The 26,497-nt window shown below is 48.6% G+C and overlaps 1 protein-coding gene across 3 annotated transcripts in view; it reads right to left on the reverse strand.

Moving 5' to 3' along the window:
- The window catches only part of LOC139275691 (junctional adhesion molecule B-like), a 103,889-nt gene extending 98,125 nt beyond the window's left edge, over positions 1–5,764 (reverse strand). For all 3 annotated transcript variants that reach the window (XM_070892865.1, XM_070892866.1, XM_070892864.1), the window contains exon 1: positions 5,563–5,764. In XM_070892865.1, the coding sequence (XP_070748966.1) occupies positions 5,563–5,611 (49 nt within the window). In that variant the 5' untranslated portion in view covers positions 5,612–5,764. The remainder of the gene's footprint in view (positions 1–5,562) is intronic.
- Positions 5,765–26,497: the final 20,733 nt, after the last annotated feature.

Raw genomic sequence — 26,497 nt, forward strand, 5'->3', positions numbered from 1 at the left:
CGACAGAACAAAACTGGCCCTAATTTGGCACGAAGTTGGCAACTCCAAAGACCGCTGGCATGTGGAATGGACATAGTCACACCCAAGCAACAGGGGTTGATGCTCATCATTGCAGTACAGCAACGCTCCCCTTTATTCTGCATCTAACCATTGCTGTAATGGACCTAACCACAGCCACACCGTGTGCCTGAATCAGGAACGCCACGATGTATTCCCCCGCCAACTAATATCCTGCAGGTTGACGAATACAAAGCTCGCACACGAAAAGTTACAACAAAAATTTTAAAAGGGAGGATAATGACAATCAGTACAAGGTCGGCTGGACCAAGGAATTCCAAACTCTCACAGCAAGGGGAAAACCACGCAGGAGTGTGTTACATTCCCATCTGTCTGTGTGAAGACACGTGTCCCTCGAGCCGAGCAGCTGAGCGGAATTCCACAGCCAAGGGCGGGTTTTCTGTGGTCCATTTGCAGCTTGGTGGCGGTGTGCTGGCAAAAAGGGTCTCGGGTTCACCATTCCGTCCCTGTTTTCCCCACCCCCCGCCTCCCGTCAGTACCAAGTCTGCTAATCTTGGTCAAGATGGTAGACTCCACAATTGCTTTCAGTATTTCTGGGCTACAGAATGGATAAATCAGACATCATCATCACAGTCAGTCCCTCGAAATCGAGGAAGACTTGCTTCCACTCTAAAAGTGAGTTCTCAGGTGACTGAACAGTCCAATACGGGAATTACAGTGTCTGTCACAGGTGGGACAGACAGTGGTTGAGGGAAAGGGTGGGTGGGGAGTCTGGTTTGCCGCACGCTCCTTCCGCTGCCTGCGCTTGGTTTCTGCACGTTCTCGGCGACGAGACTCGAGGTGCTCAGCGCCCTCCCGGATGCACTTCCTCCACTTAGGGAGGTCTTTGGCCAGGGACTCCCAGGCGTCGGTGGGGATGTCGCACTTAATCAAGGAGGCTTTGAGCGTGTCCTTGAAACGTTTCCTCTGCCCACCTGGGGCTCGCTTGCCGTGTAGGAGTTCCGAATAGAGCGCCTGCTTTGGGTGTCTCGGGTCGGGCATGCGGACAATGTGGCCCGCCCAACGGAGCTGGTCGAGTGTGGTCAGTTGCGATTTACTCGCGTGCAGACATCGAGGGACCAGGATCAGGCGAGGTGGCAAATGCGTTCCAATTTTGCACACTCGGCTAACCTTCACTTCCCTGGATCACATGTGGAGACCAGTGACTTGCATATAGTATGGATCTTTGCTGCCAGGGAAAGCATTGGTGGGGGGTTAGAATTAATAAGAAGAACGAACTTGCATTTATCCTGCATCTTTCACGACCTCAGGAGGTCCCAAGCGCTTTACAACCAATGATGTACTTTTGAATTGTGGTCACTGTTATAATGAAGAAAACGCGGCCGCCAATTTGCGCACAGCAAGCTCCCACAAACAGCACTGTGATAATGAACAGATAATCTGTTTGTTTTTAAGTGATGTTGGTTGAGGGATAAATATCAGCCCAGGACACTCTCCTGCAACGTCAGTCTCTCGTCCCTGTGTTAGAAGGCTGTGTGGCCTTAACCCTCCTTGAGAATTTTAGCCCGTAAAAGCAGGTCGACACTCCACAGTCACATACTGAGAGAGTGGAGCAATGTTGGAATCGTTGAAGTGAAGTGAAGATGGAAGTTATTGAGCCCAGGGAAACTGTAGGAAGACGAGTTCTCCTGACCAACATCATTAAAAAGTCCAGCAGGTCGGTCATTCATTCCATTGCTGATTGTGGGATCCTCCCAATGTGCAAAATGGCTCCCATGTTTGACAACACAAGAACAGGCCCCTCACTTCAAAGTACGGCAATACATTAAAGGTGCTATACAACATCAGTTGTTGCTGTTTTAAGTGCTTTAGGATGTTGCTGAGAAATGTGGTAAAGGGTTAGAATCGTAGAATCTTACAGCACAGGAGGAGGGCAGCGTGCTGGTGCCAGCCCTTTGAAAATAGTTCCACTCCTGTGATCTTTCCCCATACCCCCTGCAATTTTCTCCTTTCAAGTATTTAGCCAATTTCCCTTTCAAAAGTTACTGTTGAATCCGCTTCCATACCCTTTCAGTCCCTGCATTCCCGATCATAACAACTCGCTGTGTAAAGACAACTCCCCACATCTTCCGCTGGTTCTTTGCCAATTAATTGTAAACGCGTGTTTTCTGGTCACTGACCCTGAAAAACAGTTGAAACAGTTTCTCTCTATCTAATCTCCCAAAATCCGCATAACACCTCTATTAAATCTCCCTTTAAACATCTCTGCCCGGAGGAAAACAATTCAGCTTTTCTCGTCTCTCCGCATAACTGCCTCCATCCCTGGTGCTATTCCAGTAAATCTGCACCCTCTTTACCCTCTTCACCATAACTTCCTGGCTTTTGTACTCTATGCCTCTATTTATGAAGCCAAAGAACCTGCATGCTTTTAACAGTCTTCTCAAGCTATCCTCCCACCAATGTTCCCGTTAAGCTGCGCGACTCCACAACGGTCTGGAGGGCCGCGCAGGCTGGTCACTGGCTTCTGAATGGAAAAACAGCGCCTGCGCGGAAATTCGAACGGGCCTCGCAGCCCTTAAAGAGGCCGCACCCTCCCCCAAAAATTAGAAGGGACATTGTCTGTTACCTTCAAAGATTTAGCTACACCTCCCCCCCCCCCCCACCAGGTCTCTCTGTTCCTGCACCCCCCTTTAAAATTGTACCATTTAGTTTACAGTGTCAGTTGTGACTCAGTGGGTCACACTCTCGCCTCTCAGGTCAGAAGGTTGTGGGTTCAAGTCCCACTTGAGCACCGAAATCTAGGCTGGCACTCCCAGTGCAGTGCTGAGGGAGCGCTGCACTGTCGGAGGTGCCGTCTTTCGGATGAGACATTAAACCGAGGCCCCGTCTGCTCTCTCAGGTGGATGTCAAAGATCCCACGGCACTATTTCGAAGAAGAGCAGGGGAGTTCTCCTCGCTGTCCTGGCCAGTATTTATCCCTTAATCAACATAACAAACAGATTATCTGCTCATTATCACATTGCTGTTTGTGGGAGCTTGCTGTGCGCAAATTGGCTGCCGTGTTTCCCACATTACAACAGTGACTACACTCCCAAAAGTACTTCATTGGCTGTAACGCGCTTTGAGGTGTCCGATGGTCGCGAAAGGCGCTATATAAATGCAAGTCTGCCATTCTTTTTATATTGCCTCTCCTTACTTTATTCCATATTGCATCAGTCTATAAATACAAGATATTTTTTGCCTTGTTTTTTTTCTTTAAAAGGAGGTGAAGACCACGAGACAGTGAGAGGAACATGGACTCCAGCCAACAAAGAGGGCAATATACACAGTACGTGTAACTGTCCATGTACTGGAACTAATGGCATTACTGCTACACTGACTGACAGACTGCCAAGTCGAAGAGAGTGTCAAGTTGAGCAGGATATACAAAAAAACCAAAAACTCTTCATGAACTTTTCAAAAAAGTAAACACATTAAAGATGGGGAACATTTGCACGGCTATGGGGATAGAGCAGGAGAAGTGGGACTAATTGGATTTCTCTTTATAAGAGCCAGCACAGGCACGATGGGCCGAATGGCCTTCTGTGCTCTATATTCTGTGATAAAGTAGCCCCAATGCCCCAGTACAGACCGGGTAGTTCCCACCTTGCATCCCTAGCCTATTCCGAGTCAGTCGGTGGTAGAGGTGCTACAACTATATAGGTTTTAGGGAGGGCAATATTCAGCCAAAGTTCCCAACACCTGATCGCTATCCTATGACTCCAGCTGAGCAGTCCATCCTTGGACTGAACTGTGATGCCCTCCACTGTTGGAAAGTCCACCACGACTCGCAGCCAAGGCTCACACATAGATAATGACTACTTCCCAAACCCGCGACCTCCACCAACTGGAAGGATAAGGGCAACAGATCCACGGGAACACCACCACCTCCACGTTCCCCTCAAAATCACACACCAGCCTGACTTGGAAATATATCACCAATCCTTCATCGTCGCTGGGTCAGAATCCTGGAACTCCCTCCCTAACAGCACTGTGGGAGCACCTTCACCACACGGACTGCAGCGGTTCAAGAAGGCGGCTCACCACCACCTTCTCAAGGGGCAATTAGGGATGGGCAATAAATGCCGGCCTTGCCAGCGACGCCCACATCCATTGGAGTGGGACCTATTCTAATTTAAATAGTAATTTCTCACAGTTAGCTTTTTCATACCATTTACAATCTTGGTTACGGTTGCACGAACATACAAAATACGACAAGATGTATTGATCGAGCCTGTCCCACACAGTTGGGCATCACAATACAGACACTTTCTAAGATCACTGATGTTTCTTTTGAAGGTGGAGAAGCCAGAGTTTCTCCAATACTTCCTCGTAACGGAGACCTCTTCTTACCTGGTGTGTACACACACGTCCCGAAGTGGTGACTGGATCAGAAGTGGGATATTCTCCCCTCTCCAGCTCAGGAGTGCTGAGGCCAGTTGTAGCACCCCAGTCACTGCCTTGGCTGGTGTCAGCTGACTTCTGTAAAGCTGGAAAATTAAATCTGGGGCCTTGCTGGCTCTGCAATCACTGCCTTAACCCGAGCACTGCACAACCAGAAATAGTTTGTTTGACAAATTATATAAACCCAGAGCTAAAAGGGCCAGGATTAGAATCGGATGACTGCCAGTTACACGGAAAGAACATTTTCAAGGAAAAACAAAAATAAGGAATTGAGTTATTCAGCCAAGATTTGGACAATTCGTTGTTCCCAGAATTTAAAACAGAAAATGCTGGAAGCACACACAACAAATCCTTCAGTACCTTAAGAGACAGGTTAGATCGCACCCCCCCCCCTTTCAAAAGCCCTCATGAACCCCTCTTTTCCACCATTCATTCCTTCACATTTCCACCAGTGCATCAGTCCCCACTTTTTCCTCTTGCTCAGTATCACAGGATTATCTCCCACCCTGGAAAGAGCTGAAGAATCCCCCCCCTCTCCCCCTCTCCCAGTATGGGAGGAGACCTCACTCTGTCTGAACTGAGGGGAGGGAGCTTTCTGACAAAGGGTTAACCCTCTGTCAGACTTGCAACAATGTTTCCAGAATGTTCTATTTCAATCCCAGAGTTCCAGCACTGGCAAATCCCTTTCCCAAAGCTCACCCCCCCCCTTTTATATGGCCCTCTTTGACATCAGTAGAATTGGGAATTTGGGTTTTAAAAACTTTGAACTTTTGAACAAAAGTTTATTTCTGCTTCCCAAAAAGTGTCCCGTTTGGAGCCTCTTGGCAAAACTAAAAAGAACACTTGTGGAGGCCTCTCTCCCAGTCCTGGGAGACACTCATTGGGCGGGGGGGATAAAGTCAATAGTGGCAGGGGAAGATCCAAACATTACAGACTGACAGACCCAAGGAGCAGGGGAGGCAACTCATGCCCCAGCTTCAAGGTGCTTGAATAAAAGACTTGGCAGAGCACACCAGCAGGAACAAAAGAGTTGGTGCTGGGGATGGCTGGAGGTTCAGAATACAAAGATACAAAGTTAAAGGGACTTTGCCAAGTACTTACTCAGCTCCAGGAGGCTAAAGGAAAAGAGAAAGATTTCAACCCTCGCCATTTTCGCCCCCTCTTCACACAACAGGGAAAGTTGTTGGTTTCCCCCCTCTGGGAGAGTTCCCGATTGTTGCTCGCCTGTGTACAGCGGGATGAGCGCAACTCCGCCAGGCTAGGGATGTCCGACTTGTTACTGCTGCAGCAGCAGCTGCTCACACAGGCAAAACTTTCCCAACTCTCCCGTCAGTGAAGGCAGCGGTGCTCGCAGGGTCCTTGCGCCCGGCACAGCCACTCGCCCTATTGTTCCTGCTCCGGGAGCTGGCTTCCCACCTGCCACAACTGTCCACCTGCTATTCCACTGTTCGGGCGTTTGCCTTCTTGCAGCTTACCCTCGCATTTTTTTTTTCTTCAATGAGCCATTTAGAAAAAAAAAGACTGCTATAGCTTTTGATAAGGTCCCACATGGCAGACTGGTCACGAAAGTAAAAGCCCGTGGGAACCAGGGCAAAGTGGCAAGTTGGATCCAAAATTGGCTCAGAGGTAGGAAGCAAAGGGTAATGGTTGATGGGTGTTTTGGTGACTGGAAAGATGTTTCCAGTGGGGTTCTGCAGGGCTCAGTACTGGATCCCTTACTTTTTGTGGTATATATATCAATGACTTGGACTTGAGTGTTGGGGGTATGATTAAGAAGTTTGCAGATTATACTAAAATAGGCTGTGTGGTTGATAATGAAGAAGAAAACTGCGGACTGCAGGAAGATATCAATCAGGTGGGCAGAACAGTGGCAAATGGAAATCAATCCGGATAAATGTGCTGTAATGTATTTGGGGAGGGCTAACAAGGCAAGGGAATACACATTAAATGGTACAAAAAGTGTAGAGGAACAAAGGGACCTGGGAGTGCATGTCCACAGATCCCTGAAGGTAGCAGGCCAGGTAGATAAGGTGGTTAAGCAGGCACATGGAATACTTGCCTTTATTAGTCGAGGCATGGAATACAAGAGCAAAGAGGTTATGCTTGAACTGTATAAAACACTGGTTAGGCTGCAGCTGGAGTACAGTTGTGTTCAGTTTTGGTCTCCTAATCTGAGGAAGGACGTTCTTGCTATTGAGGGAGTGCAGCAAAGGTTCACCAGACTGATTCCCGGGATGGCGGGACTGACATATGAGGAGAGACTGGATCAACTGGGCCTTTATACATTGGAGATTAGAAGGATGAGAGGGGATCTCATAGAAACTTATAAGATTCTGATGGGACTGGACAGGTTAGATGCGGGAAGAATGTTCCCGATGATGGGGAAGTCCAGAACCAGGGGACAGTCTTAGGATAAGGGGTAGGCCATTTAGGACTGAGATGAGGAGAAACTTCTTCACTCAGAGAGTTGTTAACCTGTGGAATTCCCTACTGCAGAGAGTTATTGATGCCAGTTAATTGGATATATTCAAGAGGGAGTTAGATATGGCCCTTACGGCTAAAGGGATCAAGGGGTTTGGAGAGAAAGCAGGAAAGGGGTACTGAGGTGAATGATCAGCCATGATCTTATTGAATGCAGGCTCGAAGGGCCGAATGGCCTACTCCTGCACCTATTTTCTATGTTTCTATGTACTGTGTGCAGTTCTGGTCACCACATTACAGGAAAGATGTGACTGCACTGGAGAATTTTGGCTATGAGGAAAGACTGAAGATGCTGGGTCTGTTTTCTTTGGAACAGAGGAGGCTGAGGGGAGACCTGATTGAGGTGATTGACCTGATTGGAGCCTGGATAGAGTAGATAGGAAGGACCTGTTTCCCTTGGCAAAGGGGTCAACAACCAGGGGCATAGATTTAAAGTAATTGGGGGAGATTTAGAGGTTTAAAGCAGGAAACTATAGACCAGTTAGCCTAACATCTGTGATTGGGAAAATGTGACTGGAATCCATTATTAAAGAAGCAGGAGCAGGACATTTGGAAAAGCAAAATTCGATCAGGCAGAGTTAGCATGGATTTATGAAGGGGAAGTCATGTTTGACAAATTTGCTGGAATTCTTTGAGGATGTAACGAACAGGGTGGATAAAGGGGAAACAGTGGATGTGGTGTATTTGGACTTCCAGAAGGCATTTGACAAGGTGCCACATAAAAGGTTACTGCACAAGATAAAAGTTCACGGTGTTGGGGGTAATATATTAGCATGGATAGAGGATTGGCTAACTAACAGAAAACAGAGAGTCGGGATAAATGGTTCATTCTCTGATTGGCAACCAGTAACTAGTGGGGTGCCGCAGGGATCAATGCTGGGACCCCAACTATTTACAATCTATATTAACGACTTGGAAGAAGGGACCCAGTGTAATGTAGCCAAGTTTGCTGACGATACAAAGATGGGAGGAAAAGCAATGTGTGAGGAGGACACAATAAATCTGCAAAAGAACATAGACAGGCTAAGTGAGTGGGCAAAAATTTGGCAGATGGAATATAATGTTAGAAAGTGTGAGGTCATGTACTTTGGCAGAAAAAAAATCAAAGAGCAAGTTATTATTTAAATGGAGAAAGATTGCAAGTTCTGCAGTACAGCGGGACCTGGGGGTTACTTGTGCATGAAACACAAAAGGTTAGTATGCATGTACAGCAAGTGATCAGGAAGCCCAATGGAATCTTGGCCTTTATTACAAAGGGGATGGAGTATAAAAGCAGGGAAGTCTTGCTACAGTTATACAGGGCCTTGGTGAGGCCACACCTGGAGTACTGCGTGCAGTTTTGGTTTCCATATTTACGAAAGGATATACTTGCTTTGGAGGCAGTTCAGAGAAGGTTCACTCGGTTGATTCCGCAGATGAGGGGGTTGACTTATGAGGAAAGGTTAAGTAGGTTGGGCCTCTACTCATTGGAATTCAGAAGAATGAGAGATGATCTTATCGAAACATATAAGATTATGAGGGGGCTTGACAAGGTTGATGCAGAGAGGATGTTTACACTGATGGGGGAGATTAGAACTAGAGGGCACGATCTTAGAATAAGGGGCCGCCCATTTAAAACTGAGACAAGGGGAAATTTCTTCTCTCAGAGGGTTGTAAATCTGTGGAATTCGCTGCCTCAGAGAGCTGTGGAAGTTGGGACATTAAGACAGAAATAGACAGTTTCTTAAACGATAAGTGAATAAGGGGTTATGGGGAGCAGGCAGGAAAGTGGACCTGAGTCCATGATCGGATCAGCCATGATCTTATTGAATAGCGGAGCAGGCTCGAGCGGCCATATGGCCTACTCCTGTTCCTATTTCTTATGTTCTCATGTTGAGGGGAGTTGAGGGGAAAAGTCTTTATCCAGAGGGTGGTGGGGGTCTGGAACTCACTGCCTGAAAGGGTGGTTGAGGCAGAAACCCACATTTAAAAAGCACTTGGATGAGCACTTAAAGTGCCATTACATGCAGAGCTACGGACTAAGAGCTGGAAAGTGGGATTAGGCTGGATAGCTCTTGGTCGGCTGGAGTGGACACGATAGGCCAAAAAGGCCCCCTTCCGTGCTGTAACTTTCTATGATTCTATGAGAAACCCCAGCCAAAGGTGCAAAACACCATCAAATTTGAAAAGAATAGGAGAGGAGTTGAAATGTCATGATTTTTTAAATGTGGTGAGGGTTTCTGCCTCTACCACCCTTTCAGGCAGTGAGTTCCAGATCCCCACCACCCTCTGGGTGAAGACATTTCCCCTCGTCCCCTCTAAACCTCCCCCCAATTACTTTAAATCTATGCCCCTTTGTTGTTGACCTCTCTGCTAAGGGAAATAAGTCCTTCCTATCCACTCTATCTCGACCCCTCATAATTTTATACACCTCAATTAGGTCTCCCCTCAGTCTCCTCTGTTCCAAAGAAAACAGCCCCAGACTATCCAATCTTTCCTCATAGCTAAAATTCTGCAGTCCAGGCGATATCCTTGTAAATCTTCTCTGTACCCTCTCCAGTGCAATCACATCTTTCTTGTAATGTGGTGACCAGAACTGCATGCAGTACTCTAGCTGTGGCCTAATTAGTGTTTTGTACAGTTATTGGCTAATAAAGTCAAGTATGCCTTCTTAACCACCTTATCCACCTGGCCTGCTACCTTCAGGGATCTGTGGACTTGCACTCCAAGGTCCCTTTGTTCCTCTACACTTCTCAGTGTCCTACCATTTACTGTTATTCCCTTTCCTTGTTAGCCCTCCCCAAATGCATTACCTCACACTTCTCCGGATTGAACTCCACTTGCCACTGTTCTGCCCATCCGACCAGTTCATTGATATCCTCCAGCAGTCTGCAGCTTTCTTCTTCATTATCAACAACACGGCCTATTTTTGTATCATCTGCAAACTTCTTAATCATACCCGCTTCATTCAAGTCTAAATCATTGATATATTCCACAAAAAGCGAGGGACCTAGTACTGAGCCCTGCGGAACCCCACTGGAAACATCCTTCCAGTCACAAAAACACCCATCAACCATTACCCTTTGCTTCCTGCCTCTGAGCCAATTTTGGATCCAACTTGCCACTTTGCCCTGGATCCCATGGGCTATTACTTTCATGGCAAGTCTGCCATGTGGGACCTTATCAAAAGCATTGCTAAAATCCAGATAGACTACATCAAACACACTATCCTCATTAACCCTCCTGGTTACTGTTATGTATTTAACTCCTTGTAACCTGTATTACACTACCACCAGAGGGCCTAGCTGTTGGACTCCCAAGGGATCCCAGCATCCCTTGGGAGCACGATATATAAGCAGGCCACCCACGAGGTACCTGCACTCTGGAGTCTAATTAAAGGAGCTAAGGTCACACTTGCTCATTGTACACAGTACTCAGTTTCATCCTTTATTATGAGCTTATCAATTGGCGACGAGGTAACGAACAACTGCGCGAAAATGCAAAGAACCGTTGGTATCCTAGAGAAGTTCTCACAAGGGGATGATTGGGAAGCCTTCATGGAGAGACTCAACCAATACTTTGTGGCCAACGAGCTGGAAGGGGATGAAAATGCTGCCAAACAAAGGGCAATCCTCCTAACAGTATGTGGGGCAACAACCTCTGGCCTCATTAAGAATCTCCTAGCTCCGGCAAAACCAATAGAGAAATCCTATGAAGAATTGTGTACGCTGGTCCGGGAACACCTAAATCCTAAGGAAAGCATTTTGATGGCGAGGTATCGGGGTTCTACACGTGTCAACGATCGGAGGGCCAGGAAGTGACGAGCTATGTCGCCGAACTAAAGCTCCTCGTAGGACGTTGTGAAGTTGAGGGATTCCTAGAACAAATGCTCAGAGACCTTTTTGTACTGGACATTGGCCATGAGGCAATCCTTCGCAAACTGTTGACTGTAGAAACTCCGAATCTAAGTGTCATGTATTCAACCAGCAATGTAACCCATGTATAATCTGATCTAAGTTATACACTGTGAGAACAATGACCACTAGGTGGGAGACACTCCTAACCTGGGCCTCCAGGTACAAAAGGGGAAGCTCCACCCACCTTCATCACTTTGAGTGCTAAGGAATAAAGGACAGGTCACAGACTGACCTTCTCTCAAGCATGGGCCTCGTGTGCATTTATACTGTATAGTAAGGACATATCAATGGCGACGAGAAACTGGGATTTAAATCACGCGAGCATGGCCACTAGCAGAACAGACGAGAGGTACTGTGTTAAGGAATGGTTGGGACAGAGATTCAATATTGTTAAAGCAGCATACAGTTCTTCAGGCAGACAAGGGCAATCGGGCATGCCCCAACATGTAGTCGAACCCAGAGGGGGAGTTTGACAGAGACAATGGCAAGCTGAACGGCGATTCACACCATTGCAAGGGACAATGCGGCCAGTAATGGGGCCATCAACACCTGTTAATGGCGCACTCAAGGACAATAACAGATGCAGTCAGGGACGATCGACTAGCAAGGGACCTTTTGTTTCCAACAACAGCTCATGTTGGAGGCGTGGAGGCACACACTCAGCCGGAGTTTGCAGAGATGAGCAAAATACCTGCAGAAATTGTAGAAATGAATGCTGGGGGAAATTGCTGGAAGCTGAAATTCAGCGAGTTCATGTGGAGCACGTATACAGTTCATACACCAGGACGCAACCGATAATGATGAAAGTGCTCCTCAATGGCATCCCAGTATCAATGGAGCTAGACACTGGGGCCAGTCAGTCCCTGATGGGTATCAAACAGATCAAAAAGTTGTGGGCATCCAAGGCCAGGAGGCCAAAATTATCGCCGATTGACACACAGCTACGGACTTACACAAAGCAGATCATTCCGGTGCTAGGCAGCGCCACGGTAGTCGTGACCCACAAAGATTCGGAGAACAGACTGCCACTCTGGATTGTCCCAGGGGACGGTCCCGCACTACTGGGGAGGAGTTGGCTTGCTGTCATGAACTGGAAATGGGGCGATGTCAATGCAATTTCCTCTGTGGAGCGAGTATCATGCTCACAGATCCTGGACAAATTTGACTCATTATTTCAACCCGACATCGGCACTTTCATGGGGGCCAAGGTAGTGATTCACATAAACCCGGATGCCAGGCCAGTACATCACAAGGCCAGAGCAGTGCCGTACATGATGCGGGAAAAGATAGAAGGCGAATTGGATCGCCTGCTGAGGGAAGGCATCATCTCGCCAGTCGAATTCAGTGACTGGGCGAGCCCGATTGTGCCGGTGCTCAAGGCGGATGGGTCGGTCGGGATATGTGGTGATTACAAGGTCACCATCAATCGGGTGTCACTCCAAGACCAGTACCCGCTACCGAGAGTGGAGGACCTCTTTGCGACGCTATCCGGTGGCAAACTGTTTTCAAAATTGGACCTGACCTCAGCTTACATGACCCAGGAGCTGGCGAGTGAGTCGAAGAAGCTGACCACCATCACGACACACAAGGGATTGTTTGAGTACAACAGATGTCCGTTCGGGATTCGCTCGGCCGCCGCAATCTTCCAACGAAATATGGAAAGCCTCCTTAAGTCGATTCCAGGTTTTTCAGGACGACATCCGCATCACGGGTTACGATACTGAAGAACACCTCCACAACCTGGAGGAGGTGCTACGCAGACTGGACCGGGTAGGTCTGCGACTGAAAAAGGCGAAGTGCGTCTTCCTAGCTCCAGAGGTAGAATTCCTGGGGATGAGGGTAGCAGCAGACGGGATCAGCCCTACTGTGTCCAAGACGGAAGCGATCGAGAGAGCACCCAGACCCCATAACACGACGGAGCTGCGTTCGTTCCTGGGGCTCCTGAACTATTTTGGTAACTTTCTTCCCAAATTGAGCACGCTGCTAGAGCCGCTACACATGCTCCTACGCAAAGGTCGCTGTAAAGTCCTGTCCCCTCAGTACAGATTCACACGAGGCATGTAGTGAAGTCAAGGTCACTCTGGACCTGCAGCTTTATTTCACAGCTCTGGAATGCTGCACTTGCCTGAGACCTGTCCTTATATACCTGTCTCTTGCAAGTGCACCCCTGGTGGTAAGGTATGCTGGTGGTTACAGGTCATTTCTTGTTACAGTCATGTATAGCATGTTAGGATACAGTATATATAATAATGTAAGATACATGACATCACCCTCCCTCAAGGTCTTATTGTCTTTATAGGTTCAGTCTCTCAGGTGGTCTACGCTCTCGCGTGGAGCGTCTGAGTTGTGGTTCAGTTGTTTGCCTTGGGGTCTGTTTTTCTTTGGGTGTGGTTGCTGGTATCTCGCCTGGGCTGTCTGTTTCGATTGGTGTGATTGTTGTTGACTCGCCTGGGCTGTCTGTTGGGATTGCCCTTTCCTCAGGTTGTTCCCTCTGTCTGTCCACCAGGTGTGGTGCGAGTTCCACATTGTAGTCTGCCTCTGGTTCCGCAGTGTTGTTGGTAAATCTGCTTTTGACTTGGTCTACATGCCTCCGGCAGGTTTTGCCATTGTCCATTTGTACTACCAGTAGCCTGTTTCCTTCCTTGCCCGTTACTGTCCCTGCAAGCCATTTGGGACCCCTGCCATAGTTTAGGACAAACACTTTGTCCCCTATCTCATTCCATCGCCCCCTCGAATTTCTGTCATGGTACTCAGTCAGCTTACGGCGCTTTGCCTCAACGATTTCGTGCATGTTAGGGAGGATTAATGAGAGCCTTGTTTTTAAAGTGCTTTTCATCAACAGTTGCGCGGGGGGATCCCAGTCAGTGAATGCGGATGAGATCTGTATACCAGCAGCAGTCGCGACAGGCGACCCTGCAGCATGGGACCTTGGATTTTAAGCATGCCTTACTTAATGATTTGCACTGCTCTCTCCCCCTGGCCGTTGGAGGCCGGCTTAAATGGTGCCGTCTTGACGTGATTTATGCCGTGGTCAATTATAAAGTCTTGGAATTCTGCGCTGGTGAAGCACGGACCATTGTCACTGACCAATATGTCAGGGATTCCGTGCGTTGCAAACATGGTTGCGAGGCTCTCCACAGTGTTGGAGGTTGTGCTCGAGTTTAAAATGGCGCATTCGATCCACTTTGAAAATGCATCTACAACTAGGAGGAACATTTTGCCCATGAATGGGCCCGCATAGTCTACGTGCACCCACGACCACGATTTGGTAGGCCAGGGCCAGGGGCTCAGTGGAGCCTCCCTGGGGGCATTGCTGAGTTGGGCACAAATGGTGCACCTTCGGACGCAGAGCTCCAGGTCCGCGTCAATACCAGGCCACCAGACGCGGGATCTGGCTATGGCCTTCATGAGAACGATCCCTGGGTGCTCGCGATGGTGCTCCCGGACAAATGACTCTCTGCATCACAGAGGCATGACTACTCGGCTGCCCCACATCAGGCAGTCTGCTTGTAGTGATAGCTCATGCATGCGCCTGTGAAAGGGTTTTAATTCCTCGGGGCAGGCATCGCGAGCCTCTGCCCAGTCACCGGTTAGGACACATCTTTTTACTAAGGATAACGTGGGGTCGCTGGCCGTCCAGGCTCTGATTTGCCGAGCCGTCATGGGCGAACCTGTGGACTCAAAGGCGTTGATTGCCATGACAATCTCACAGTCCTGTTCGTCAGACCCTTCCGTGGTCGCCTTCTGAGCGCGTTGGCACAGTTGTCTGTGCCTGGTCTGTGCCTTATGGTATAGTCGTAGGACTCCAGCATGAGTGCCCACCGTCGAATTCGCGCCGAGGCGTTGGCGTTTATTGCCTTGCTCTCGGATAGGAGGGACATGAGGGGCTTGTGGTCAGTTTCTAACGCGAACTTGGCCCCGAAAAGGTATTGGTGCATCTTTTTGACACCATACACGCACGCGAGCGCCTCCTTCTCTACCATTCCGTACCCGCGCTCCGCCCGCGAAAGTGACCTGGAGGCATAAGCTATGGGTTGTAATTTGCCCGCACTATTGACATGTTGCAAAACGCACCCGACCCCATACGCTGACGCATCGCATATGAGAACTAGCTTTTTACCTGGGTCAAAGAAAGTCAAATCACTGTTGGAACACAGAAGGTTGCGTGCCTTATTGAAGGCGTGTTCCTGGGCATCCTCCCAAAACCAATCGCACCCCTTCCTGAGTAGCACGTGGAGAGGCTCCAGCAGCGTGCTTAAGTTCTGCATAAAGTTCCCAAAGTAATTGAGTAGCCCGAGAAAGGCGCGCAGTTCTGAGACATTCCGGGGCCTGGGTGCCAGGCGAATTGCTTCTGTTTTGGACTCTGTTGGGCAGATTCCATCAGCGGCAATCCTTCTGCCCAAAAATTCAACCTCAGGTGCGAGAAACAGGCAATTGGATTTCTTGACTCGTAGGCCTACCCGATCCAACTGCTTTTGTACTTCCTCCAAATTACGGAGATGGGAGTCGGTGTCCCTGCCCGTGATAAGTATGTCGTCTTGAAATACAACCGTCCCCGGGATGGACTTGAGCAGACTCTCCATGTTGCACTGGAATATGTCAGCTGCCGACTTGATGACGAATGGGCATCGATTGTACATGAAAAGGCCTCGATGTGTGTTGATGGTGGTGAGTAGCTTGGATTCCTCGGTCAATTCTTGCGTCATATACGCAGATGTGAGGTCTAATTTTGAGAAACGTTTACCTCCAGCCAATGTGGCAAATAAGTCCTCCGCTCTGGGCAGTGGGTACTGGTCCTGTAGGGAGACTCTGTTTATGGTAGATTTGTAGTCCCCACAGATTCGTACAGATCCATCAGGCTTCATGACTGGGACGATGGGACTTGCCCAGTCGCTAAATTCCACAGGTGATATAATGCCTTCCCGCAGAAGCCTGTCTAGTTCGTGTTCAATCTTTTCCCTCATCATATAGGGTATAGCTCTGGCCTTGTGATGGACCGGTCTAGCATTCTGTGTGATGTAGATTTTGACATTGGCCCCTTTGAAAGTGCCCACACCTGGCTGAAAGAGATGTTCAAATCGCTTTATAACTGTTGAGCAGGAGGTCCGTTCCTCTAATGACATGGCATGGACATCATCCCATTTCCAGTTTAGTTTTGCCAGCCAGCTTCTCCCCAGCAGTGCTGGGGGGTCTCCGGGGACAATCCACAGGGGAAGTCGATTCACTGTCCCTTTGTGTGTGACAGAGAGCATGGCGCTGCCGAGGACTGGTATGATTTCTTTGGTATAGGTCCTTAGTTTGGTGTCGACCCTTGTGAGTTTTGGTCTGTCTCTTTTATGCGGCCACAATTGTTCAAATTGTTGAGCGCCCATGAGAGATTGACTCGCTCCTGTATCCAGCTCCATGTTGACAGATATCCCGTTGAGTAGGACACTCATCATTATAGGAGGCATCCTGTTGTAGGAGCAGCGGCCATTGATCGTGTTGACCCGCTGTACACCGGTGCCCTGGGTACTGTCCCCACTATCTTCTGGTTCGCTTTCCGACCTATCCGATTCGTATACCAGCCGAGCTGCCGTTTTTTTGCACATGCGGGCCAAATGCCCTGTATATTCACAATTTCTGCAAACAGCCTGCTGAAATCGACATCCCCTTGCCGAGTGCCCACCCCCACACCTCCAGCACAGACCTGTTCCATTGTTCAAAGAGTTTCCAAAGAATGAGCTGCGTCTGGCTGATCTCTCTTGAGCTTCTCTCAGTTTGTAATTGATTGCTCGCATTGTGGGTTGATGAGGTGTGAACAGCCGTTCCTGTGGCCCTTGATGGCTTCTACCTACTGTTGAGAACCTGTTCTCCTGGTTTTGTCTGTGTGTGGGGGTAGCAGCTTGTTTAGTGCTGTGAACTTCTTGTTCCAATATTTCGTTAATTGTCGTACCTGCATTGTAAATCAACCTCGTTTCTTCTTCCCTGATCAAGAATGTCTGTGCAACCAGTGCTGCTGCCTCTAAGGTCAGGTTCTTGGTCTCTATGAGCTTTCAGAATATGCCTGCGTGGCCTATTCCTTCAATGAAAAAGTCTCTCAGCATTTCTCTCCTCAGTTCATCGGAGAACTCACATAAACTAGCCAACCTCCGAAGTTCCGCCACAAAGTCGGGTATGCTCTGGCCCACACAGCGTCTGTAGTTGTAGAACCTGTGTCTGGCCATGTGTAGGCTGCTCGCTGGCTTCAGGTGGTCTCTTACCAGTGTGCTCAATTCTTCAAACGACTTGCTTGCTGGTTTCTCGGGTGCCAACAGATCCTTCATTAAAGCGCATGTTTTCGAGCCACAGCTGGTCAAGAGATGGGCTCTTCTCTTGTCTGCCTTATCATCGCCTAACCAGCCTTTGGTTACAAAGCTTTGCTGGAGCCTTTCTATAAAGTCCTCCCAATTGTCTCCCGCATTGTATTTTTCATCTGATCCGTTGTTCGCCATTCTGTGGATTCTGTAATCCCGTAACCCGTCGCCACTGTAAAGTCCTGTCCCCTCAGTACAGATTCACACGAGGCAGGTCGTGAAGTCAAGGTCACTCTGCACCTGCACCTTTATTTCACAGCTCTGGAATGCTGCACTTGCCTGAGACCTGTCCTTATATACCTGTCTCTTGCAAGTGCACCCCTGGTGGTAAGGTATGCTGGTGGTTACAGGTCATATCTTATTACAGGCATGAATAGCATGTTCGGATACAGTTATATATAATAATGTAAGATACATGACAGTCATGAATGGGTCAGGGGGACAGCCAGGAAAGGGCTTTTAATAGAGCACGCAATTTGTTATGTTCCAACACTCTGTTAACACTATACGACCCATGTAAGAAATTTGTGTTAACAATCGATGCGTCGTCCTATGGGGTCGGGTGTGTGTTGCAGCATGTCAATGCCAAGGGTCAGTTACAGCTGGTAGCTTATGCCTCTAGAAGTCTGTCCCGGGCAGAAAGGGGCTACGGGATGGTAGAAAAGGAGGCGCTTGCATGTGTATACGCTGTAAAGAAAATGCACCAGTACCTGTTTGGCAGGAAATTTGAGCTGGAGACAGATCCAAACCCCTAACATCCCTTTTGGCCGACAATAAGGCCATAAATGCAAACGCATCGGCCCGCATACAGAGGTGGGCACTCACGTTAGCCGCCTATGACTATACAATTCAGCACAGACCGGGCACCGAAAACTGCGCCGATGCACTCAGCAGGCTCCCACTAGCCACCACTGAGGGGGCTACCGAGCATGCTGCTGAGATGGTCTTGGCTGTTGAAGCTTTCGGAAGCAAAGGCTCACCTGTGACAGCCTGTCAGATTAAAGTCTGGACAAATAGAGACCCGCTATTGTCTCTAGTCAAGAAATGTGTCCTGAATGGGGACTGGGCAGCCACGTACAGGGCATGCCCTGAGAAATTTAAACCATTTCACAGGCGCAGGGATGAACTCTCGATTCAGGCCGATTGCCTACTGTGGGGAAACCGCATAGTCATGCCCCAGATGGGCAGAGAGGTGTTCATCAGAGAACTCCACAATGAGCACCCGGGCATTGTCATGATGATGGCAATTGCCAGGTCACACGTTTGGTGGCCAGGGATAGATGCAGATCTGGAACTTTGTGTTCGCAGGTGCAACACATGTGCCCAGCTGGGCAATGCGCCCAGGGAAGCCCCCCTTAGCCCCTGGCCATGGCCCGCCAAGCCTTGGTCAGGCACCCATGTGGACTACGCAGGTCCTTTCATGGGAAAAATGTTTTTGGTTGTAGTAGACGCCTACTCCAAATGGATCGAGTGTGACACTTTAAATTCAAGCACATCCTCTGCCACGGTAGAAAGTCTACGGGCAATGTTCGCCGCCCACGGTCTACCGGACGTCTTGGTCAGCGACAATGGCCCGTGCTTCACAAGCACTGAATTCCAGGACTTCATGGCAGGCAATGGAATTAACCATGTCAGAACGGCACCGTTCAAGCCGGCCTCAAACGGCCAGGCAGAACGAGCAGTGCAGATAATCAAACAGGGGATGCTCAGAATCCAAGGGGGTTCCCTACAAAAACGCTTATCACGCCTCCTGTTGGCCTATAGATCCCGACCACACTCGCTCACAGGGGTTCCACCTGCAGAGCTGCTAATGAAAAGAATGCTCAAAACCAGGTTATCCTTTATACACCCCACCATGAAAGACATTGTCGAGAGCAGGCGCCAGTCACAATGTGACTACCATGACAGGAATGCGAGGGCGCGATGTATTGATGTAAATGATCCTGTTTTTGTCCTCAACTACGCTGCAGGGCCCAAATGGTTCGCAGGCACTATGATTGCCAAAGAGGGAAATAGGATTCTGGTAGTTAAACTTACAAATGGACAAATCTGCCGCAAACATGTGGATCAAACAAAAAGGAGGTTCAGCAACCCCATAGAAGAAGCAGAGGAAGAACACGATGTAAAGTTCACTCCACCACAGGTGACCGAACACCGGAACCAAAGGGAGGAGAGCCCAGTCACTGTGGGCAGTCCGGACAGGCCTGAGGCACCGTAAACAGCAGACACTCAGGCCAGCGCCCAACAACCGGGGCCCCAACTCAGGCGCTCCACAAGAGAGCGTAAACCACCAGAGAGACTCAACCTGTGATCCCAATAAGACTTTGGGGCGGAGGTGATGTCATGTATTCAACTATCATTGTAACCCATGTATAAACTGACCTAAGTTGTACACCGTGAGAACAATGACCACTAGGTGGGAGACACTCCTAACCTGGACCTTCAGGTATAAAAGGGGAAGCTCCACCCACCTTCATCACTTTGAGTGCTAAGGAATAAAGGACAGGTCACAGACTGACCTTCTGTCAAGCATGGGCCTCGTGTGCATTTATACTGTGTAGTAAGGACGTATCACTAAGTAAAGCCATAACGATAGGCCAGGCATTTATGTCCACCAGCAACAACACCAAACAGATTTCGCAGAGTAACGAAGTTTCGGCCAGTACTGCGCATAAAGCAACGTCGGTTTCGAGCAGAAATATACATGGCAGAATATACACGGCAGCTGCTGCTGCATGACCTCAGATGACCCAGGGTCCGCCATCACTCGTAATGCGAGGCAGTTAACACCCTGTTGGCGTTGTGGAGATGATCATTGGTACCATCAATGCCGCTTCAAGCACTATACGTGCAACGGTTGCAGAACAATGGGACACCGCCAGCGAATGTGCAGGCGAGCTGCAAACTCTGCAAACCCTGAAAACCACCACGTTGCAGAGGAAAATTGATCCACTGTGGATTAGGCTGAATTGGAGACTCATACCGAGGAGGCAGAAGTGTACAGGGTACACATATTCGCTACGAAATGTCCACCAATAATGTTGAAAGTTGAACTGAACGGTATTCAGTTCAACTTTCAACTATGGAACTGGACACGGGTGTGAGTCAGTCCATAATGAGTAAAAAGGCCTTTGACAGGCTGTGGGGCAAAAAGGCACACAGGCCCAAGCTCAGTCCCATTCACACCAAACTAAGGACTTACACCAAGGAATTAATTCCTGTAATTGGCAGTGCAGAAGTCAAAGTCTCCTTTGACAGAGCAGTACATGAACTCCCACTGTGGATTGTGCCAGGGGATGGCCCCACATTGTTTGGCAGAAGTTGGTTGGGAAAAATCCGCTGGAACTGGGACGACATCGAGCGCTATCATCCGTCGGCGATGCCTCATGTGCCCAGGTTCTGAGCAAGTTCCCATCGTTGTTCGAGCCAGGCATTGGAAGCTTCTCGGGGGCGGAAGTGCAGATCCATTTGGTTCCCGGTACGCGACCAATCCACCACAAGGCACGGGCGGTACCGTATATGATGCTTGAGAAAGTGGAAATTGAGCTGGACAGGCTGCAGCGAGAGGGCATCATCGTGCCGGTGGAATTCAATGAGTGGGCCAGTCCGATTGTCCCGGTATTTAAAGAGGACGGCACGGTTAGAATTTGTGGGGACTATAAAGTAACGATTAACCGTTTTTCGCTAAAGGACCAGTACCCGCTACCCAAGGCAGACGACCTATTTGCGACCCTGGCTAGAGGGAAGACGTTCACCAAGCTCGACCTCAGCCTACATGACGCAGGAGCTGGTGGAGTCTTCGAAAAGCCTCACCTGCATCAACACGCACAAAGGTTTGTTCATCTATAAGAGGTGCCCGTTCGGGATTCGGTCGGCCGTGGCGATCTTCCAACGGAACATGGAGAGCCTGCTAGAGTCGATTCTTTGCACTGTGGTTTTCCAGGACGACATATTGATAACAGGTCGGGATACCATTGAAGAAGAATCTGGAAGAGGTTCTTAGTCGGTTGGATCGCTTGGGACTCAGGTTGAAATGCTCAAAGTGTGTTTTCCTGGCGCAGGAGGTCGAGTTCTTGGGAAGAAGAATCACAGCAGACAGCATCAGACCCACCGAGGCCAAGATGGAGGCCATCAAGAACACGCCAAGACCACAGAACGTGATGGAGCTGCGGTCGTTCCTGGGACTCCTTAACTATTTCAGTAATTTCCTACCCGGGTTAAGCACCCTGCTTGAACCCCTACATGCGCTACTGAGCAAGGGAGTCGACTGGGTATGGGGGAATTCACAAGAGGCTGCCTTTAAGAAAGCCAGAAATATGTTGTGTTCAAACAAACTGCTTGTCCTGTATAACCCTTGTAAAAGATTAGTGCTAGCTTGCGATGCGTCGTCATACGGGGTCAGGTGTGTGTTACAACAGGCTAATGAATCGGGGATTTTGCAACCGGTCGCTTATGCATCCAGGAGTTTGTCCAAGGCCGAAAGGGCCTACAGCATGATTGAAAAAGAGGCTCTGGCGTGCGTTTACAGGGTAAAAAAAAATGCACCAGTACTTATTTGGCCTCAAGTTTGAGCTTGAAACTAAACACAAGCCGCTCATATCGCTGTTCCCTGAGAGTAAAGGGATTAACACCAATGCCTCCGCCCGCATCCAAAGGTGAGCGCTCACACTGTCGGCATATAACTATGTAATGCGCCACAGTCCGGGCACAGAGAACTGCGCAGATGCTCTCAGTCGGCTGCCATTGCCCACCACCGGGGTGGAAATGGCACAGCCAGTGGACTTGCTCATGGTCATGGAGGCATTCGAGAACGAAAAGTCCCCCGTTACGCCCCGCCAGATCAGGACCTGGACAAGCTAGGATCCTTTACTGTCCTTGGTTAAAAAAAACTGTGTCCTTCATGGGAGCTGGTCCCGCAATGGGATCAAACATGTCACATCTGCCCCGTTCAAGCCCGCATCCAACGGCCAGGCAGAACGGGCAGTTCAGACCATCAAGCAAAGCTTGAAACATGTGTCGGAAGGCTCCCTGCAGACCCAGTTGTCCCGAGTCCTGCTCAGCTACCGCACCAGACCCCACTCACTCACTGGGGATCCCCCTGCTGAACTGCTCATGAAAGGGCGCTAAAAACAAGGCTCTCTCTTGTCCAACCTGATCTCTATGAGCACGTGGAGGGCAGGTGGCATCAACTAAGCATGTACCAAGACTGTGCAAATTTGTCACGCGATATTGAGATCAATGATCCTGTGTTTGTGCTCAATTATGGACATGGTCCCCAATGGCTTGCTGGCAAGGGTCACAGTCAAAGAGGGGAGTAGGGTGTTTCAGGTCAAGTTGGCTAATGGACAAACGCAAAGAAAACATTTGGACCAAATCAAATTGCGTTTCACCAACAGCTACGAACAACCCGAAGAGGACACCACCAACTTTGACCCTACAACACACACACAAGTGGCAACTGACATCATGGTTGACCACGAAGCCCAACTCACCCTCCCCAGCAGCCCGGCAAGGCCGGCTGCCCAGCAGCCCAGTGAAGAACTGACCAACTCACCCACACCCGCATTTGTACCGAGACAATCGACAAGGGAGCGAAAAGCCCCACATCGTCTCACCTTGTATATAAGTGTACTGTTGACTTCACGGGGGAGTGATGTTATGTATTTAACCCCTTGTAACCTGAAATACACTTCCACCAGTATACCTACCTGTTGGAGTCCCAAGGGATCCCAGCATCCCTTGGGAGCACTGTATAGAAGCAGGCCTCCCATGAGTTACCTGCACTCTGGAGTCGCATTAAAGGAGCTAAGGTCACATTTGCTCATTGTGCACAGTACTCAGTTTCATCCTTTATTATGAGCTTATCAGTTACCTCCTCAAAAAATTCAATAAACATAGTCAGACACGACCTTCCCTCAACAAATCCATGCTGACTGTCCTTGATTAATCCGTGTCTTTCCAAGTGAAGATTCATCCTGTCCCTCATAATTTATTTCCAATAATTTTCCCATCACTGAGGGTTAGGCTGAGTGGCCTGTAATTACTCGGTCTATCCCTTTCTCCCTTTTTAAACAACGATATAACGATAGTGTTGTGTATCTGTAACGCATGCACTCCCATGTTCCGCCACCAGGGAGCGCATCCACTGAAGTCCCAAGGGATCCCAGCATCCCTTGGGAGCACTGTAGTTAAGCCGGCCTCTAAGGCCTGTTACTCACTCTTGAGTGTCTTAATAAAGACTGAGGTCACTGTTACTTTAACCTCCCTGTGTGCAGTCTCATCTGTGTTAGGAACACAATAACTGGCGACGAGTATACGAATCCAACGCAAAGATGCAGCAAACTGTGGGCATCCTGGAGAAGTTCTCGGAGGGTGAGGACTGGGAAGCCTATGTTGAACGGCTAGACCAGTACTTTGTAGCCAACAAGCTGGACGGAGAAGGAAGCGCTGCAAAAAGGAGAGCGGTCCTCCTCACAGTCTGAGGGGCACCGACCTACAGCCTCATGAAGAATCTCGTCCCTGATAGCAATGTCTGCATCGCCCCTCTCTTTTGTGAAAACAGACACAAAGTATTCATTAAGAACCATACCCACGTTTTCCGCTTCCACACACAGATTACCTTTATGGTCTCTAATAGGCCCCATTCTTTCTTTAGACACGACTCTACTCTGTCCCACACAATTGTGATACCTTGCGCATTACAGTAGAACATAAGAAGTCGGAGCAGGAGTAGGCCATTCAGTCCCTTGAACCAACGCCGCCATTCAATAAGATTGTACCTAAACTCCACTTTCCATACATTCATTCCCCACCCCACCCAAAAGCATTGTGATCTCCTGGGACAGACAAAAAAAAAATCCCGGGCCAATTTGGGGTAAAAATAGAAACATAGAAACATAGAAAATAGGTGCAGGAGTAGGCCATTCGGCCCTTCGAGCCTGCACCACCATTCAATAAGATCATGGCTGATCATTCCCTCAGTACCCCTTTCCTGCTGTCTCTCCATACCCCTTGATCCCTTTAGCCGTAAGGGCCATATCTAACTCCCTCTTGAATATATCCAATGAACTGGCCTCAACAACTCTCTGCGGTAGAGAATTCCACAGGTTAACAACTCTCTGAGTGAAGAAGTTTCTCCTCATCTCAGTCCTAAATGGCTTACCCCTTATCCTTAGACTGTGACCCCTGGTTCTGGACTTCCCCAACATCGGGAACATTCTTCCTGCATCTAACCTGTCCAGTCCCGTCAGAAACTTATATGTTTCTATGAGATCCCCTCTCAATCTTCTGAACTCCAGTGAATACAGGCCCAGTCGATCCAGTCTCTCCTCATATGTCCATCCTGCCATCCCGGGTGAACCTTCGCTGCACTCCCTCAATAGCAAGAACGTCCTTCCTCAGATCAGGAGACCAAAACTGAACACACTATTCCAGGTGTGGCCTCACCAAGGCCCTGTACAATTGCAGTAAGACCTCCCTGCTCCTATACTCAAATCCCCTAGCTATGAAGGCCAACATGCCATTTGCCGCCTTCATCGCCTGCTGTACCTGCATGCCAACTTTCAATGACTGATGTACCATGACACCCAGGTCTCATTGCACCTCCCCTTTTCCTAATCTGCCGCCATTCAGATAATATTCTGCCTTTGTGTTTTTGCCACCAAAATGGATAACTTCACATTTATCCACATTTATCCACAATCTGGGAAATTCTTCTCCGACTTTTCGTGGCAATCAAAACTTGTCTCGGAAACCACTGTAGCCTTGATAATTCCTTGCAGTGCCTACCCTTTTGTAAGAGGTGACCTCTGCCCTAATCAGAAACCGGTCCAGCTCTCGTTTGAAGGAATTCAGCAAATCAGCATCCAGTGCACAAGACTGCAGCCTGTTCGAGAGGTCCACTATTATCTGGCGAAAGAATCACTTCCTGACCTCTAACCTAGAGATAGCCTCCTACAATTTAAAATTCTGACCCCTGGTATTATCACATCCCTCTTTGTGGGATCTTGTTGCGTGTCGATTGGCTGCCACGTTTCACCATTCTACATTATAACAGTGACTACATTTCAAAAGTACTTCATTGGTTGACAAGCGCTCTGGGACGTTCTGAGGTTGTGACAGGCGTCGTATCAGTGCAAATCTTTCTTGACTTTAATACAAAAGCAAAATACGACAGGCGTTGGAAATCTGAAATAACAATGCTGGAGACACTCAGTAGGTTAGGCAGAACCTGTGGAGAGTGAAACAGAGTTCACGTTTCACGTCGATGACCCTTCGTCGGGAGCTCTGATGAAACCATCTGGCAGCTCGTGCATGGCAGGATGCAAGGATGAGGCAGCTTCCTGTCAGGGTGATATCATACGCACCCTACTCAGCTGTTGGCTTCAGAGAGCTGGAGGAGTGCCAGGAAGAGGACAGCAGCAACCAGGCAGCCCGTGGGTCAGAGTGCTGACAGTAGTTACAGGGCCATCTCACGACCAAATACGAGAAAGTACAGTTCCACAGCTACGACAACAACAACAAAGTGTATTTCTAGTCTGCCTTGAACATAACAAAACTGTAAAGTCCTGTCCCCTCAGTACAGATTCACACGAGGCATGGAGTGAAGTCAAGGTCACTCTGGACCTGCACCTTTATTTCACAGCTCTGGAATGCTGCACTTGCCTGAGACCTGTCCTTATATACCTGTCTCTTGCAAGTGCACCCCTGGTGGTAAGGTATGCTGGTGGTTACAGGTCATATCTTTTTACAGTCATGTATAGCATGTTAGGATACAGTTATATATGATAATGTAAGATACAGTTATATATAATAATGTAAGATACATGACAGTTACTTCCTCAAAAAATTCAATAAACATAGTCAGACACGACCTTCCCTTAACAAATCCATGCTGACTGTCCTTGATTAATCCATGTCTTTCCAAGTGAAGATTTATCCTGTCCCTCATAATTTATTTCCAATAATTTTCCCATCACTGAGGTTAGGCTCATGACAAAAACGTCACAAGTTGTTTCACAGGAAGGTTATCAAACAAAACCTGACACCGAGCCACATACGGAGATATTAAGACAGCTGACCAAAGGTTTTAAGGAGCGTATTCTTTTTATATTTCTTGCTAGTTTACTCTCAAAATCTATCTTCTCTCTCATTTTTTTAGTCGTCCTTTGCTGGGTTTAAAAATGTCCCAATCCTCTGGCCTTCCACTAATCTTGGTTACATTGTATGCCATTGTTTTCAATTTGATATCATCCTTCACTTCCTTAGTTAGTCACGGATGGTCCTCCCTTCTCTTACAGTCTTTCCTTCTCACTGGAATATATT

This window comes from Pristiophorus japonicus, chromosome 11 (genome assembly GCF_044704955.1).
Source record: "Pristiophorus japonicus isolate sPriJap1 chromosome 11, sPriJap1.hap1, whole genome shotgun sequence".
Classification (NCBI taxonomy): domain Eukaryota; kingdom Metazoa; phylum Chordata; class Chondrichthyes; family Pristiophoridae; genus Pristiophorus; species Pristiophorus japonicus.